At 42.0% G+C, this 13,948-nt stretch overlaps 1 protein-coding gene across 1 annotated transcript in view; it reads right to left on the minus strand.

Annotated features, from left to right (window-relative positions):
- Window positions 1–8,922: 8,922 nt before the first annotated feature.
- The window catches only part of LOC119354046 (aspartic proteinase 39-like), an 8,980-nt gene continuing 3,954 nt past the window's right edge, over window positions 8,923–13,948 (minus strand). Inside the window, exons 5-12 of the mRNA XM_037620749.1 lie at window positions 13,174–13,256; window positions 12,972–13,068; window positions 12,795–12,867; window positions 11,065–11,250; window positions 10,656–10,777; window positions 10,387–10,488; window positions 10,205–10,305; window positions 8,923–9,469 (exon numbers count right to left, since the gene is read on the minus strand). Of these exons, the coding sequence (XP_037476646.1) occupies window positions 9,298–9,469; window positions 10,205–10,305; window positions 10,387–10,488; window positions 10,656–10,777; window positions 11,065–11,250; window positions 12,795–12,867; window positions 12,972–13,068; window positions 13,174–13,256 (936 nt within the window). The 3' untranslated portion in view covers window positions 8,923–9,297. The remainder of the gene's footprint in view (window positions 9,470–10,204; window positions 10,306–10,386; window positions 10,489–10,655; window positions 10,778–11,064; window positions 11,251–12,794; window positions 12,868–12,971; window positions 13,069–13,173; window positions 13,257–13,948) is intronic.

Genomic DNA, 13,948 nt, shown 5'->3' on the forward strand with positions numbered 1-13,948 from the left:
GACAGACCGTGAACTTCTGCTTAGTCTTCACCAGAAGGTGGATCGAAATCACAAATGGCTTAAGCGTCAGTTTGGTTCACTTCTTCACAACATGACTGCCACACACAATGCAGTGAAGAAAAACCCCTACTACCTCCATCAAGTCTTCGGTCGCACCTGGGCAATCCTGTCACATCTGTATGGTGAAGAAGATCTGAAGAACATGGGTCTTAATGAAGATTTTGACTGGTCAGCACCTCCACCGAAGAAATTCAAGAAGGTCAAGGTTCCTTCTCTGGTGGCCGGCTCGTATTCTTCATCGCGCGACACTGATGAACATGAAGATTTAGACGACACTGCGGCAGGCCCTACATCAACCAACGACCCCAACAACGCTGGCGCTCCTTCATCAACTTGATTATCTTCAGGGGCGTTAGTCCTCAGTTTCGATCCTTTTGGTCATTTGATGACAAAGGGGGAGAAATTTGAGTTAGTCTTCAAGCGGGCCTATTTTATCGCCCATATACAACATTTTTTTTTGCTAAGTTACAACTCTCATTCTTCTGAAACTTTATTGGATCGAGTTGTAATCTTAAACCCGAGGGTGCTCTGATACTTTTGATGCACTGTGCTCTGACACTCTTGATGCACTATTCTGCATGCTTATTCCTCGTTGATATTATTACACGCATGCTGAATTTCATCAGGCACCATATTTCATCATGCATTTCAAATTCTTCATATTATATGTTAAATGCGTGTATGAATTACAAGATATAGTGGGAGATCTCCATGATTCAACTCTTCAAGTGTGTGTTGCTTCAAAAGCAAATTCCTCACTATGCACATCTTCAGGGGGAGTTCTTCTATATCTTGCAATCAAATTCCTCAATGTCAGTATTTACACTTCATATGTTTATCCCCATTGAAAACTTAACCTATATTGTCATCAATCACCAAAAAGGGGAGATTATAAGTGCATCTAGTGCCCCTTAATGATTTTGGTGTACTAAAGACTTATAGGTTAAGGGACTAATGCGTGTGTGAGTGTACACAGGTCTATAAGTCTATGAGGAGTTTGATATTTACAGGAAAAGTCGACCCCTAAAAATGAATATCTTCGACTGAAGATTTTGTTATTTCTGAAGACTTTCGTGAAGACTTTGAAAGTGAAAAAATTGGTGTGTCCATGAAGAATTGATATTCATGCGAGAAATATGAAGCTTGAAGACTTTCATTCTCATAATTTTGTTTTTCTCTTTCTTGAGTCATAGGAAACACCGTACTGTTAAAGGGGGTCGAGGAAATACTAAGGAAAATTTTCCATGTGATGCTCAACTCAAAATCCTACACCTACCAATCTCTTCGAGTGAAGCCATTGGAAATCTCATACAGTTCAGTCAATTTCTTCAGTGACAGAGACGAATTTCTTCTGGTCTCTAAGGAATTTGTCCTGACTGAGGAGTTAGGAATTCGCCAGTGCGGATTGCCTACACAATGAGGAACATGATAGCCCTGAGGATTTTTCTACTCAAAATTCCGACCGTTGATGTGCTATGCGCCAGCTGTTCCAAAATATCTATCCACCTAACGGTCATATCATTGAAGGTCATTTATGTCTTATCATGTCGGGTTGCTCCCTAGGCTATAAATAGCCGCCCCCTACAACCACTAGCTGCGGTGGGCTGCTCCGAGAGAAACCGACACTTGTCATTTGAGAGCAACCCATCCTCCGAAGACTTTGAGCGAAAATCATCAAGTGAGGAAAAACCAAAAACCCAAAACCCAAACACCTACAAACCCCAAGTGATTGAGCATCACTGAAGAGGTTGATCCTGAGTGGATCCGACGCTTGTTACCTTTGAAGACTGTGCTTCTTCCAGACGGTTAGGCGTCATGGTCTAGAGCATCCAAGAGGAATTGTGGATCGCCGGGTGACCAAGTTTGTGAAGGTTTGGAAGTCGCCTGAAGACTTACCACGAGTGATTGGACGAGGTCTGTGTGACCTTAGTTCAAGGAGAATATGGTGAGGACTGGGTGTCTTGGACTAAGTGTCCTTGACTGGGTGTCCGGGACTGTGTGTCCTCGAGTTTAAATACTCAGCCGCTCCAACCAGACGTACAACTGAGACATCAGTTGGAACTGGTCTACCAAATCATTGTCTTCACCGAACTTACTGGTTCTATTTCCTCAACTCTTTCATTTCCTGTACTCTGTGCCTGTCTTCATTTCATCATGATGACTATGCTTGTACTCTGTTGTGTTTACTCTTGAGTACTTATTCCGCTGCTAGTAGTTCTTCGCTAAGGAATTTCCTCACCGGCAAATTCCTCAGTGAAGAATTTCATAAAAATCGCCTATTCACCCCCCTCTAGTCGATATAACGCACTTTCACTCACCAGTTTGGGTCAGTAAAACACTTGTTGTTAGGGCTGCCTACAATCAATTGGATCCTTAGGCACACTCTCTTGCCCAAGTCTGGTGATCACAGAATGATCAGAGGCCATGCAATTAACTTGCTACATATATTTGATGTGCCGCAGAGGTTCAAGGTCATGAGCCTTATAGTTGAGACTATCAAGAGGACTGCAGCTGACCAGAAAAGAAGTTGTGGATATGCCCCACAGATCCAGGAGTTGATAAACTCAAAGATGGGCACAGGCACATACTTGTTGGATAAGGTACACTTGCCTATCTATCCTGACTTTGAGGATAATTAAGTCGTGATGAATGAGAATGAACCATCATCACTACAAGCTCAAGAGAAGAAGGAGAAAGCAAAGAAAGAGAAGGCTGCCAAGATGCCAACTCAAGAGGAGGCATCTAAGTACTTTTTGAAAAGCAAGCAGGACCAGCTTGGTTATTTGATAGCATCAACTCTGAGGATTGAGAAGGGGTTGGCCACCCTAACTCAAAACCAGGAGAGCCTGGAAAGAATCATGGAACAAAAATTCTATGATTTAGATGTCAAAGTAACTGAGATTCAGTCTGTTGTGGAGCAGCTACAGGATGATATGCAGGAGAGGAAGGGCAAGGCAACCACTGATGCATTTGCCAGAGTGCCTAGAGCTCAGAGATCTGCTGCAGTGCCTATTCCAGACACTAGAGTCACTTCATCTGCACCAGCTATAGCTCCAGCGCAATCAGCTCCAGCACCAACTCCATCAGCTCCATCTACTTCGACTGAAGCCTTCGTCCTTGGCGTTCTCCGGACACCACCACCTGAAGACCAAGCCTGAGAGAATTTTTAGTGATATGCATTTTCTATGAAATTTTTGGTAACTTGTTGCCAAATGGGGAGAAAAATGTATAGATCATAGGCTTCGAGAGAGAGAGAGTTTGCTTTTGTTCTCTCTTGTCTTCTTGGTTGAACTTTGATTGCTTTTGATTGCTTGAGATATTATGCTATTATCTGTGAGACATTGATGATCATGTGGTTGATCATAAGCTACACTTATGCTTGTTAGATGATATTATCTTACTTATCCTTATATGATCATTCACTTTGCTTGGTGATGAGTGCATGTATTTAATTCTTATCATTTTGAGCGCTCCACCAAGATGTATGTGACATGGAAGAGTAACCCATGATCCTAACTCATTGTGCATTTGCAGTCCAAAGCAAATCTTAAGATATGCACAAATTTAGGGGGAGCTCTTGCTTTTCACATACTTCTCAAAGCGACAATATCTTTCACTCTTATTATCATTTGTCGAAGCTTTGATCTATATGTTGTCATCAATTACCAAAAAGGGGGAGATTGAAAGTGCAACTATCCCTGGGTGGTTTTGGTAATTCCTAACAACATATAGCTCATTGAGCCAACATTATTCCAAGATTAATATTTCAGGAAAAGCTCAATGAATGGCATGGCATGGATGAGGAAAGTGGATCCCTCAAAATTCTAAGGACAAAAAGTTTGGCTCAAGCTTCAAGATCAAGACTCTACATTTTATATTTTAGTGATCCAAGATCACATTGAGTCTATAGAAAAAGCCAATACTATTAAGGAGGGATGAGGTGTTGCTTAATGGCTTGCTTGCTCAAAGTGCTTAGTGATATGCTCCAAAACCCTCAACTACTCTCCCACATCCACATATGACCTAAACCAAAAGTCAAACTCGGCCCCACCGATTCTTTCTATCCGGCGCCATCGAGTTTCAAATGTCATAGCCACTGCCACAAACCCTAGGCAAATCGGTCTCACCGAGATGGGATTGTAATCTCTCTGTTTCCCTTCGTAACGTTTCGGTCTCACCGAGATGAGCGATCGGTCCCACCGAGATTGCAATGTAAACTCTCTGTTTCCCTTTTGTAACATTTCGGTCTCACCTAGATGAGCGAATCGTTCCCACCGAGTTTACCTGACCAACTCTCTGGTTAGCTTATTACCAAAATTGGTCCCACCGAGTTCGTGTAATCGGTCACACCGAGATTATGTTATGCCCTAACCCTAACCATATCGGTCCTACCGAGTTGTATCTCAGTCCCACCAAAAATCCTAACGGTCACTAGGTTTGCTGAATAGGTCCGACCGAGTTTAACCATTCAGTCCCACCGAGTTTGGCAAATTGTGTAACGGTTAGATTCTATGTGGAGGCTATATATACCCCTCCACCCACTCTTCATTCGTGGAGAGAGCCATCAGAACATACCTACACTTGCAATACACATTTTCTGAGAGAGAACCACCTACACTTGTGTTGAGGTCAAGATATTCCATTCCAACCATATGAATCTTGATCTCTAGCCTTCCCCAAGTTGCTTTCCACTCAAATCTTCTTTCCACCAAATTCAAATCCCGTGAGAGAGAGTTGAGTGTTGGGGAAACTATCATTTGAAGCACAAGAGCAAGGAGTTCATCATCAACACACCATTTGTTACTTCTTGGAGAGTGGTGTCTCCTAGATTGGCTAGGTGTCACTTGGGAGCCTCCGACAAGATTGTGAAGTTGAACCAAGGAGTTTGTAAGGGCAAGGAGATCGCCTACTTCGTGAAGATCTACCGCTAGTGAGGCAAGTCCTTCGTGGGCGACGGCCATGATGGAATAGACAAGGTTGCTTCTTCGTGGACCCTTCGTGGGTGGAGCCCTCCGTGGACTCGCGCAACCGTTACCCTCCATGGGTTAAAGTCTCCATCAACGTGGATGTACGATAGCACCACCTATCGGAACCACGACAAAAACATCCGTGTCTCCAATTGCGTTTGAATCCTCCAAACCCTTCCCTTTACATTCTTGCAAGTTGCATGCTTTACTTTCCACTGCTCATATACTCTTTTGCATGCTTGCTTGAATTGTGTGGAGATTGCTTGACTTGTGCTAAGATAGCTAAAATCTGTCAAGAACTAAAATTGGGAAAAGGCTAGATTTTTATTTGGTCAAGTAGTCTAATCACCCCCCCCCCCTATAGACATACTTTCGATCCTACACCTTGTCAATTGATAGCTTTGGATTCGATTCCAACTTCATGACTAGCAAGTATCGGTGGTAGATGGAGGTACCTGGTGGCTCATAGTACTGTATGGGTCACAATAGGATGTTGACAAAGCCTGATTCCACATGGATCTTCGCAAATAGGAGGGTCGCTTGTTCGGACCCTTGACTGCTTATTAGTGATTTCAACATGATCCTAGGGCATCAGAGAAGAATAAGTTAACCTTGACCGTCGTACCATGGATAGGTTGCGGGCGTTTGTGGATGAGCATGAGCTCAAGGATATATACATGCACCAGAGGCAATTCACGTGGAGCAATGATAGAGAGGAGCCCATGCTGAACAAGAATGATAGAGCGCTTGCTTCGATTGACTGGGAGCTTCTGTACCCCGATAACACGCGCTTTCCACCTCGGTCTCTGATCATGCGCCCCTTCTGTTGTCTTTTAGCAATGCTTTCAACCCTAAGAAGATGTTCAAGTTTGAGTTGTTTTGGTGCAAATTGGAGGGCTTTGAGGAGGCTTCATGGACTTGTGACCCCACGATACATGACCCTTTCAAATGACTGGATGGACTGCTCAGAAACACGGTTGCGTATCACCATGCTTGGGGGCAGTGGAAAATTGGCAATGTCAAACTGCACATTGCTATCACCAACACAATTATCTTGCGCCTTGATGTTGCTCAGAGAGGAGGCTATTGTCTGATGGTGAACGATGGCTTAGGCACACGCTAAAGCTCACGATTTTGGGACTCTCCTCTTTGGAGAGAACCATTGCTTGGCAATGATCTAGACTACTATGGCTCAAGAACGGAGACACGGAGACCGGCTTATTCCAACTGGTTGTCAATGGGCGTCACGCGAAGAATTTCATCCCGACTGTGCACTGCAATGGGCATATCTACACCGAGCAAATAAGGAAGTTGCATTCTTTGCGGCTTATGATCAGCTCTTGGGTAAGGGACAATGTCGAGATCACACTCTGGACTTGGAGTATTTGTAGATGGAGCGGCAGGACATGCAAGAGTTGGATTTGATGTTTATGGCAGAAGAAATTTGACATGTGATCAAAGACATGCCTCTGAACACGGCTCCCTGGCCAGATGGGTTCATTGCATGTTTCTTCCAAAAGGCGTGGACTATTATTAAGTACAATGTCATGGTTGTCTTCCACAAGCTCTATACTGTTGATGGAAGGGGATTTGGCAAACTCAATCGTGCCTTGATCACCTTGATCCCCAAGAAGCTGGATGCCAAGGAGATTGGTGATTTTCGCCTGATTAGCCTCATTCATAGTGTGCCAAAAATCTTCGCAAAGACGTTGGCTAATCAATTGAGACCGCAGCTAGTGGATTTTGTTTGCACTAACCAATATGCATTTATTCAGGGATGCAATCTACACAATAACTTCCTGTAGGTCAGGCAGGTGGCCAAATGATTTCACAATCGAAAAATTATTGGTAACCTCCTGAAGCTTGACATCTCATGTGCCTTCGACCCGCTTATTGTTTGAGGTCTTGTAGCGAAAAGGATTAGGCACAATTCGGCAGTTGGATATCTATTCTACTCTCCACCATGAGTACCGAGGTGTGTGTGAATGGTTTTCCTGGGACAAGGATCCATTACGCTAGTGGGCTTCGGCAGGGGGACCCCATCTCCCCATGCTCTTTGTTCTGGCAATGGACGCGCTCTCGCCTCTCATTGCTCGTGTGGAGGACATGGGTGTGCTTTCTACTTTGCCTGGCATTACCAAGTTGCAGCGTGTGTCAATTTATGCGGACGACGTGGTGCTTTTCTTCAAGTCGCAACACGGAGAGATGAATTGTGTCAAGTGTACCATGGATCTGTTTGGGGAGGCTTCAGGGCTTAGAATCAACTGCAACAAGTCCTCGATTATCATGATCAGAGGGTGCGCCGACGATGAGGAGAAGGCTACCAGCATCTTAGGCTGCCCAATTGGGACCTTTCTGTGCAAGTATCTTCGGCTACTTTTGGCTTTAAGACAGCTGACCAAGAACGAGTGACAATCATTGTTGGACTCCATCATGAAATGTGCTCCACCTTGGCAACGTGGGCTAATCACCGGGGCTGGGAGGTTGGTGTTGGTTGACTCTTTCCTAACTGCTAGGCCAACACATCACCCCCTCATCTCGGACGCCCCTAAATGAGTCCTACAACATCTTGACAAGTGGCTTCAATCCTTCTTCTGGGTTAGCACTGATGAAGTTCAAGGAGTAAAATGTTTGGTCGCTTGGACACAAGTTTGTAAGCCCAAGATAACAGGTGGGTTGGGAATGAGAAACCTGAGCGGCATGGCCTTGCCGTGCGTGCCCGATGGGAGTGGATGCGCCGCACGGATCCATCCAAGCCATGGCATGGTCTCAAACTTATCCCGAACCTCAAAGCCAATGCCATCTTCTACAGCTAGGGTGCAAGTGGGCAATGGCCGAAAAAACCTCTTTTGGAAAGATCGGTAGATTGGAGGTCATTGCAAGATCATCCGGCTGGTTTGGATCAAAGTTGTGACTAGGAAGATCAAGAGCAGACTAGTGGCCGATGGGCTCCCCAACGACACCTGGGCCACGGCAATATTGGTGGCGTTCTAAGCATGTGTGCTCTGATCCACTACATCAAACTGTGGGATAAGGTGTGGGAGATCAAAGTAGATACCAACCATGAGGATGTGTTTTTTTTTCTTTTTTTTTGCGGGGTCACGAGGATGTGTTCTCTTAGACCTGGAGCAAATCTCCTGTTTACTCAGCTATGGCATGTTATGTCACGGCTCCACGAATTTTGCTGCACCTTGGTTGTGGAAAGCTCACAAGATCTTCATGTGGCTTGCTCTGCAATTTTGCATCTAGAAGTCCGATCAGCGAGCGAGGCATGGGCTCCAGGATAACATGGCGTCTTGCTACCTATGCCTGCAAGACCAAGACACCGCGAACCACCTGCTCATTCAGTGTGTCTATGCCAGGTACGTATGTTGGGCATGCTTCTCTTTTAAACTGGTAGATTCATGCCAGGGACCTATGCCCTGTCGCCTTAACGAGATTTTGACTCCCTGTTCATGATCATCTGTTGGGAGCTATGGAAGAAAAGAAACACTAGTGCTTTCTCCAATTTCCCTCACAGGCTCATGAGGCTGTATTGGTCAGAAGGATTGTGGCCAAGTACAATCTCTGCATGGAGGTGCATAGGAGAACTAGTAATTTTGTGAGAGGGTAGCCCTTGTATCTTTGGTGTGGTGTTGGCCCTAGCAATCAGCTTGTGATTGTTCTGGCGTCTAATGTGAACATTTCCTCCTCTTCTATAAAGATATTGTGACAGAGTAGCACTTGTATCTTTGCTGGTGTTGGCCCTAGCAATCAGCTTGCAATTGTTCTGTCGTCTATTGTAAACATTTTCTCTTCTATAAAGATATGGTACGCATAAGCGATGCGTACTCTCGGAAAAAAAAAATGAAGGTAACAGTTTTGTCAATTCTAGACAACTCTTAGTATGGAGTAGTATCCTCAAGCTGAAGCAAAAAAAGGTTTTCGGCTCTTATCAAATAGATATTACAACATTGCATCCACCAGTGTGATTTGTGTCTGGTCTATTCTATTTAATCTACATTACATGAACAAAACCTTCTTCTACAGTAAGCCTCAAGAGGGAGCTCTTGATCTGAATTGCTAGATAGTTTATGAACTAATTCTCTAAGTTTTGAACCAACAAGTCATGTCATCATGTGCTTCTTCTGTAAGCTAGATGCTTTGTGTTACATACAAAGGAAAAGGGCTACTCCAACAGCAGATGTGTACCGCCGCAATATGGTAGCCCACATAATAGTATCCCTACCAAAGAATTACCTATTTGTTGCCCAGTCAAAGAGCTCCAATATTATAGCGGTTGGAGTTCTTGCTCAGGCCCCACTGAGCCCACAGGTCTATATGCAGCTTGACCTCTAAATTTCTTTCTCCAGAGATACAGTCCTAAAAAGGCCGATAAAGACAGGAAAACAACTAGCAAGACTCCAACCAGTATGGAGACAACATGTTCCTGCAACCATGACCTGTAACAAATTATGATGCAATGTCAAATGTCTGCAAGACAATAAAATGTGAATCATATAGCACCATCAAAACACAATTCAAGGAAATCGCTTCATATAGAATGTAAATGAAGACGAAAGATACTATTCGGGAGCACATAAAATGAAAATGTAGATGTAGTACAAAATATCGCCATTAGGCTTGTTTGAAAGAGGGGTTTCTTGGTCAAAAATTGGTATTTAGTTCAAATTAACTTAAATATCGGAACTTCACAGACAAATACCATTCTTGCAAACAGCCCCACAGGATATTCCTTAAATAAGCAGTGCCAATGGACAATGGTATTTGGCAATCCTCGGCAACTTTATATCTCTTTTCATATTCACCATTGCAGAACAATATTATGCACTAGAGCTTATCTTCCAAGACAAGAAGAATGACAATGGTACAGATTAATGTTATGATAGCTGCAATGTAGTACCAAATATTGAAGCCATTACAGACATTATCAAACGTTATTTTGTGACTTGTTAACTTCCATTATGTGTCCCGGTAAGGCGGTAACTTCCTTTTTGTATTTCTTGTGACCTTTTAAGCCACGATACATGTTAAAGAGATGTTGCATGGTCATTTCAGGTAAACATATTATATTTATTCTAAATGAACTAAACTTCTTCTGAATTAAGGAATGGCCGAATTAGAATATGTGAATATATATCGGGCAAGGTACGAATAGCACAAATGCATTTTCTCACCTTCTCGATACAGGTTGCTGCACATTCCACTCGAGTAACTGATAACTGCCAAGATGTTCAGGCAACTGAACATGATGTTGAGTCAGCCGATAAATGATACCCTATCATATATCAAAGCAAATGATTAATCATTTTGCAAAGAAGAAGAAAACTGAAATAGTCCACAAAAGAGTGGATGATACCATTGCTGTTGCATTAGACATAGAATTAGAAGATCCAGCTGGGAAAATGTCCCATCTGATTAGAGTAGAGTTTCCCTGCCCAGTAACATTCATAAGTCGTACCTATAAAAATAAAAGAGTAACTTCAGCCAAATCGCCATGAAGAACTATAAAATAGAGCAAAATCAAGTAAATTCCAAGAACAGTTGTTCTTACTCCTTCAAAAAGGAAGCATTCTGCAAACATAACTAGCATGATCATAGCATTGTCATACTATATTTTATCCTTACCTGACTGGAATCTATCTCCAGCTCTTTAGCCAACAGCTCAGCCAACTCATGTAGGTGAGGTTTCAGGTTTGGATACGTAACATTTATCGACATATAAACAGCGATGAGACCAACATCATATTCTGCAAGCAAAGAAATCACAGATATGATAAATCATGTGTACATACAATATCAAATAAACTGTGGATAGATAAAACCTTTAAAGAGGCAGGTTGAGAAACTGCCTCATTTATCACAAAATATAAAGCCCTATAAAATTTGGGACTTGAAAGCATCAAATAGCTTCCCAACCATGCAAGCAAAAAGATGATACTCCCAAATTAGCACCTATGAGTCGACAAACAACTAATATACGTTCATCATTCAGCGAATAAGACGTGCAAAATAAACAGAGTAATAAGGCACAAACCTGGCAAACCACTTGGAGCAGGAGCTGGCGATAAATCTGCTTGTGAACCTGGATCACTTGAAGGAGCTGGTGAAGGAGCCCCACCACTCTGGAGTCTCTCCCACAACTCTGAACAGTTAGTTTTCCAAAATCCAATCTTTTCATTGTGGCGGTCATAGGTTACAAGGGTATTACGTACAACGATTCCTGACAGAGAACATTGTGTTAGCTATTCATAAGGGCAGGTTTCCAAATGAACGAAAACGAAGTATGTTATCATGTTCCTAACGATACAAATAAACAAAAATGTCTAAAAAATGGATGCACTTTCACTTATGAGTGAATCAAGATGCATATCACTCACTGTAGAAGAAAATGGTGACTAACATGAGAACATATAGCAGCTAAGTTCTATTATAACAGCTATTATTCCTGTCATTAGAGATATTTGTCCCATATTTTGTGTCAGTTTCAACCTCCGACGACCATTGCAGGAAGCTTCACCCATAGGGCGTAGGCTCAACTTCTGCATGTTCACTACATAAATCCATGGCTCCAAGTTCGCTGAAATCTGGAAGTGACACTGTCCTAGCTAGTTTCTGGTTTCCTTGTAAGCATAACAAGTTAAGAAGAATCGCATGTTCCCTTTCTTTGAGGAAACAGGGCTGGTTTGCCTTATTATTCACAAAAGGAGTTTTTATGATCACCAGATATGTTGCTACAAATTTCAGCTTGCATGAGTAGACTACTGAATGGACTGAAGTAGTTATGCCAAGAAAAGCTAGCATAAAAAAGCAGGTCAGATTGTAACGATTCAGATCAAGTCTTACCGAAATTGGATTTCCTTTCCGTGCCATATGTCGCTTAGACTTTACTATTTCCCCTTACCGCCCTTTCCTCTATTTGTTCGATAGGGTCTTCGTTTTATTCTAATTCTAAACCCATTGTCATCCACAGTTTCCCAAGTTATACAATTCCCCAAGTTAATCATTTAATTCTCGAATCGAATTTTCATCGCACACAAGTGTATAAGTAGTTAGAATACATGTGTTAATCATTTAATTCTCGAATCGAATTTTCATCGCACACAAGTGCATAAGTAGTTAGAATACATGTGTCATTTAGTTAATCATTTCATTATTCAGCATATACTGCTAATCATTTTTATGTCAAAGAAGAAAAGATCAGAATGGAAGTACTCTGTCTGTGTGTACAATAGGTGATGTCTGATTTAGTTACAACACTAACTTTGAACAGCACTGATCAGGAATATGATGGGAATCAAACAGCAATTTGATCTATTGTACCAAAATTGGATGGAGAAGTGATGTATGCATAGCAGTGCTTAGATAGTGTTACATATGGATGGCATCAAAATAATCATCTAATACAATTCCCCAAGTTTCAAATCAAATCCTCATCACACATAAGTGCATAAGCTGGTTATAGTACCTGTCTACCTGCCTTCTATTATTCAGCATACACTACTAATCATTTTCATGTCCAGGATGACAAAATCAGAAAGTGTTACAGATGGATGGCATAAAATGTTTTCCAGTTATGATCCTAATGCACGAATCTAGTAAGCACGTGTACTTTATAAGTCAATACGGAAATAGGAAATACATTGTTTAACTATCCAGTACCAAACTAGCAATATGGGTGGATAAACTGCACAGTAATTTGTCCAAGAGGACCAACAGCAAAGTGCACGATGTTCTTGAAACTACTACTAGAGTTTAGTGCCTTACCACCTAATAGAGTTGTTGGATCTTTCCCATTTTGGAACACACCCAGGCAATAAGCCCCTTCGACTTTGGAGTGCTTTATTTCAAAATTGGAGACACAGCATCAGCGGACAGCGCCAACAGGCAAAGTAAACAAATGCTGCCTTAATTGGATTAAAATATTATAACTTCATGATTTACCCGGAATAAATAATTTTCAGGTGAAAGTGAGAGCTTCTGTCCATTTCCAAATACCATGTCAACCTTTGGAAATACCTCTGATAACTGGGAGACGTTCCTGGAAGTAAAGTGATGCATATTACAGCTCCATATGAATGTTGCTGAGAACATCAGAAGAATTGCTAACGAAAATAAATAATTGTTATGATCATCCGGAAGTCACCTTCCAGCACCCGCAAAGCAGATGTCCTTGTAATTTGGGTCAGGTCCACGGATTTTCTTGAGGGGATGGACCTTGCTTGTCACCTATTGATTAAGAATATAATCATTACATCATGTTTTACCAAGAGTGGAACAAACAGTTGGTTGTTTCCGAAACTGTTAACGTAGGACCAAAAATAGAAAACTGCTTGCATGAGGTAAGAAACAAGATGAAAACACAAGGTGCACAAGTGCACATGTGTTCATTGTACTCCCTCCGGTCCTTTTTAGTCCGCGTATTAGATTTGTGTTAAGTCAAACTATACAAAGTTTGACCAAATATATATTAAAATATATCAACATATACAATACCAAATATATATTCCATGAAACTACATTTCATAATAAATCTAAAAACATTGATTTGGCATTGTGAGTGTTGATACCTTTTCCTATAAGTTTCCATTATATGCAGACTAAAAAGGACCGGAGGGAGTAATTGTTAGAATTAATCTTGTCGTTATCTTAAACATATGCAAGTCCAGCTATATCATAGTATGCAAGGAAGTTAGATTACTAGTTATCTTAGTATGCAAGGAAGCTAGCTACTTCTGAGCTGTATTAGTCAAGGTCAGTTCATGTAGCCTATAAATAGGTATGCCATCTTTGTAAGGTAAGTGCATCAATAAGAGAAATGGCTTTGGCTGTGTGAGAAAGCAAGTCACCAAAACAGCCTGTGTACTTCTGTATGTTGTGAGAAACAACACAGAGAGAGAGGGGGGAGCTGAGTGATTCAG

Source organism: Triticum dicoccoides, chromosome 2A (genome assembly GCF_002162155.2).
Source record: "Triticum dicoccoides isolate Atlit2015 ecotype Zavitan chromosome 2A, WEW_v2.0, whole genome shotgun sequence".
NCBI classification, from domain to species: Eukaryota; Viridiplantae; Streptophyta; class Magnoliopsida; order Poales; family Poaceae; genus Triticum; species Triticum dicoccoides.